Source organism: Austrofundulus limnaeus, unplaced genomic scaffold (assembly GCF_001266775.1).
Source record: "Austrofundulus limnaeus strain Quisiro unplaced genomic scaffold, Austrofundulus_limnaeus-1.0 Scaffold1018, whole genome shotgun sequence".
Classification (NCBI taxonomy): Eukaryota; Metazoa; Chordata; class Actinopteri; order Cyprinodontiformes; family Rivulidae; genus Austrofundulus; species Austrofundulus limnaeus.
Window position 1 is genome coordinate 140,836 of NW_013953420.1, and position 2,697 is coordinate 143,532.

The window sequence follows — 2,697 nt, forward strand, 5'->3', positions numbered from 1 at the left end:
AGTCTATAAACTGGACCTAAAACCTGTGATGAAGCTAATGTGGTCTATAAACTGGACCTAAAACCTGTGATGAAGCTAATGCAGTCTATAAACTGGACCTAAAACCTGTGATGAAGCTAATGTGGTCTACAGACTGAACATTATACCTGTGGTGAAGCTAATGCGGTCTACAGACTGGACCTAAAACCTGTGATGAAGCTAATGCGGTCTACAGACTGAACATTATACCTGTGATGAAGCTAATGCGGTCTACAGACTGGACCTAAAACCTGTGATGAAGCTAATGCGGTCTACAGACTGAACATTATACCTGTGATGAAGCTAATGCCGTCTACAGACTGGACCTAAAACCTGTGTGTCTGACAGAGTGAACACTACCTTTGATGCCGTGCCAGAGGAGGACTCTGCCTTGCCAAAAGGCATCTTAACCAGCAGCTTTCCTGGAGTCTTCTCAACAACTTGTTTCATGGCTACGCCCTCAGTAGCTTGTCGCATCTTTCCACTGCCTACACACACACATACAAAAACACACAAAAACAAACATAAACACAAAAAAGATGAACAACTGCAGAGGCACCTAAAAACCCAGGTTCACTTCTGTCATCACTGAATACCTTTAGGACGTCCACGACCTCGTCCAGATGGTTTCACCACCTTTGGTTTCTTGGGGGGGCGCTTCTCACGACGGGAAGGACTTCCTCGTCCAGTTACAGTAAAATCAAAGTCATTGGGGTCAGTGGTTGTGTTGCCAATCTTCTCAAAGTAAGCTATAAGTTCCACCTTTGAACGAAAGGCTTTTCCGTCCGAGCTTCACAGCAGGAAAACAATAAAACAACATCAGTGCAATGTGGAAAAACCAACATCAACACTTAATCCAGATGTTTACTGATAGAAACCAGCACCAGGTGCAGTGGACTTACTTGATCAGATAGACATCGAACTTTCCAGCGGAGCGTCCAGACTTCCTCTGCTTCAGTTTGCGGGTCCAGCCTTCAGGTAGTGAGGGGTCCTCGTACATCGGCCCCCGGTCCCGAATGATGGAGCGCCGCTGCCTGGGAGATTCTGCAGACTCACTCCCAGGAGCAGACTCTGATCCTGGTCCCGACCCTGTGTCTGACGGGCCTGGCACCGGTTCAAACACCTGCAGAGAAAAAGTGACGTACAACATCTGAACCTCATTCTGAACCATGTTCTGTTTGGTTGAGGATCAAACATCTGTTCTGAGGTCACCTGTTCTGTACCTGGCTCTGTGGCTCCGCCCTCGAGGCTGTTGAAGGAGTGGCTGTCATCTCCAGCACCCGCTCCACTTGGCGACGCTCTTTGCGAGTCTTCTTGCCTTTACTGTGAGAGGGGGGCTGGGGGTCAACTTGTCCCTCGTCACCTTCTTGGCCCTCGTCTCTGTGGAAACATTGGACCCTTTAATGCTTCTTCAAAGCTTCTGATGAGACTAACCGTTACTTTGACAAATCCAGTTGAAGATCTGGTAAAGATTAACTCAAATGAACCAGAACCAATGTTTGATTATCACCTGCCWTTGATGGGAACAAGCATGTAACTATTTGTGTTTGTTTCTGTCTGTCTGTTAGCTAAATACTTCTTGAACCAGTGGGAAGATTTTAATAAAACTCTCTGAAAATCTTATTCCATGGGCAGTGCACATCAACTCACTGACTGATTTCAACCCATCTATACAAAAACAGGTACAGAGCATCTGGACTATGTGGGAGTTTGCCTCTAAGGTCTACATGTGTTTTGTGGACCTGCAGAAGGCTTGTGACCCAGGACCCACAGGAGTGCTAGCTAAGCTAAGATATTAAAGGTTTCTTGAATTAAACCCCTAATTAAAAAACCTGATCTTAATTCAGGAGTTCTGGCCAACTATAGACCTATATTTAATCTATAGACCTGTATTTAATCTATAGACCTATATTTAATCTATAGACCTATATCTAATCTATAGACCTATATCTAATCTACAAACCTATATCTAATCTATAGACCTATATCTAATCTATAGACCTATATCTAATCTATAGACCTATATCTAATCTATAAACCTATATCTAATCTACAGACCTATATCTAATCTACAGACCTGTACCTAATCTATAGACCTGTATCTAATCTACAGACCTATATCTAATCTATAGAACTGTATCTAATCTATAGACCTATATCTAATCTATAGACCTATATCTAATCTATAAACCTATATCTAATCTATAAACCTATATCTAATCTACAGACCTATATCTAATCTACAGACTTACAGTATATCTAATCTACAGACCTATATCTAATCTATAAACCTATATCTAATCTATAAACCTATATCTAATCTACAGACCTATATCTAATCTACAGACTTACAGTATATCTAATCTACAGACCTATATCTAATCTATAGACCTATATCTAATCTACAAACCTATATCTAATCTACAGACCTACAGTGTATCTAATCTACAGACCTTTATCTAATCTATAGACCTATATCTAATCTATAAACCTATATCTAATCTATAGACCTATATCTAATCTACAGACCTATATCTAATCTACAGACCTACAGTGTATCTAATCTACAGACCTACAGTGTTTCTAATCTACAGACCTTTATCTAATCTATAGACCTATATCTAATCTACAGACCTACAGTGTTTCTAATCTACAGACCTTTATCTAATCTATAGACCT

At 40.9% G+C, this 2,697-nt stretch overlaps 1 protein-coding gene across 3 annotated transcripts in view; it reads right to left on the bottom strand.

The window, feature by feature from the left end:
- mecp2 (methyl CpG binding protein 2) overlaps positions 1-2,697 on the bottom strand; it is a 12,008-nt gene that overhangs the window by 7,828 nt on the left and 1,483 nt on the right. For all 3 annotated transcript variants that reach the window (XM_014030223.1, XM_014030222.1, XM_014030221.1), the window contains exons 2-5: positions 1,242-1,398; positions 921-1,141; positions 615-808; positions 379-506 (exon numbers count right to left, since the gene is read on the bottom strand). In XM_014030223.1, coding sequence (XP_013885677.1) covers positions 379-506; positions 615-808; positions 921-1,141; positions 1,242-1,398 — 700 coding nt within the window. The remainder of the gene's footprint in view (positions 1-378; positions 507-614; positions 809-920; positions 1,142-1,241; positions 1,399-2,697) is intronic.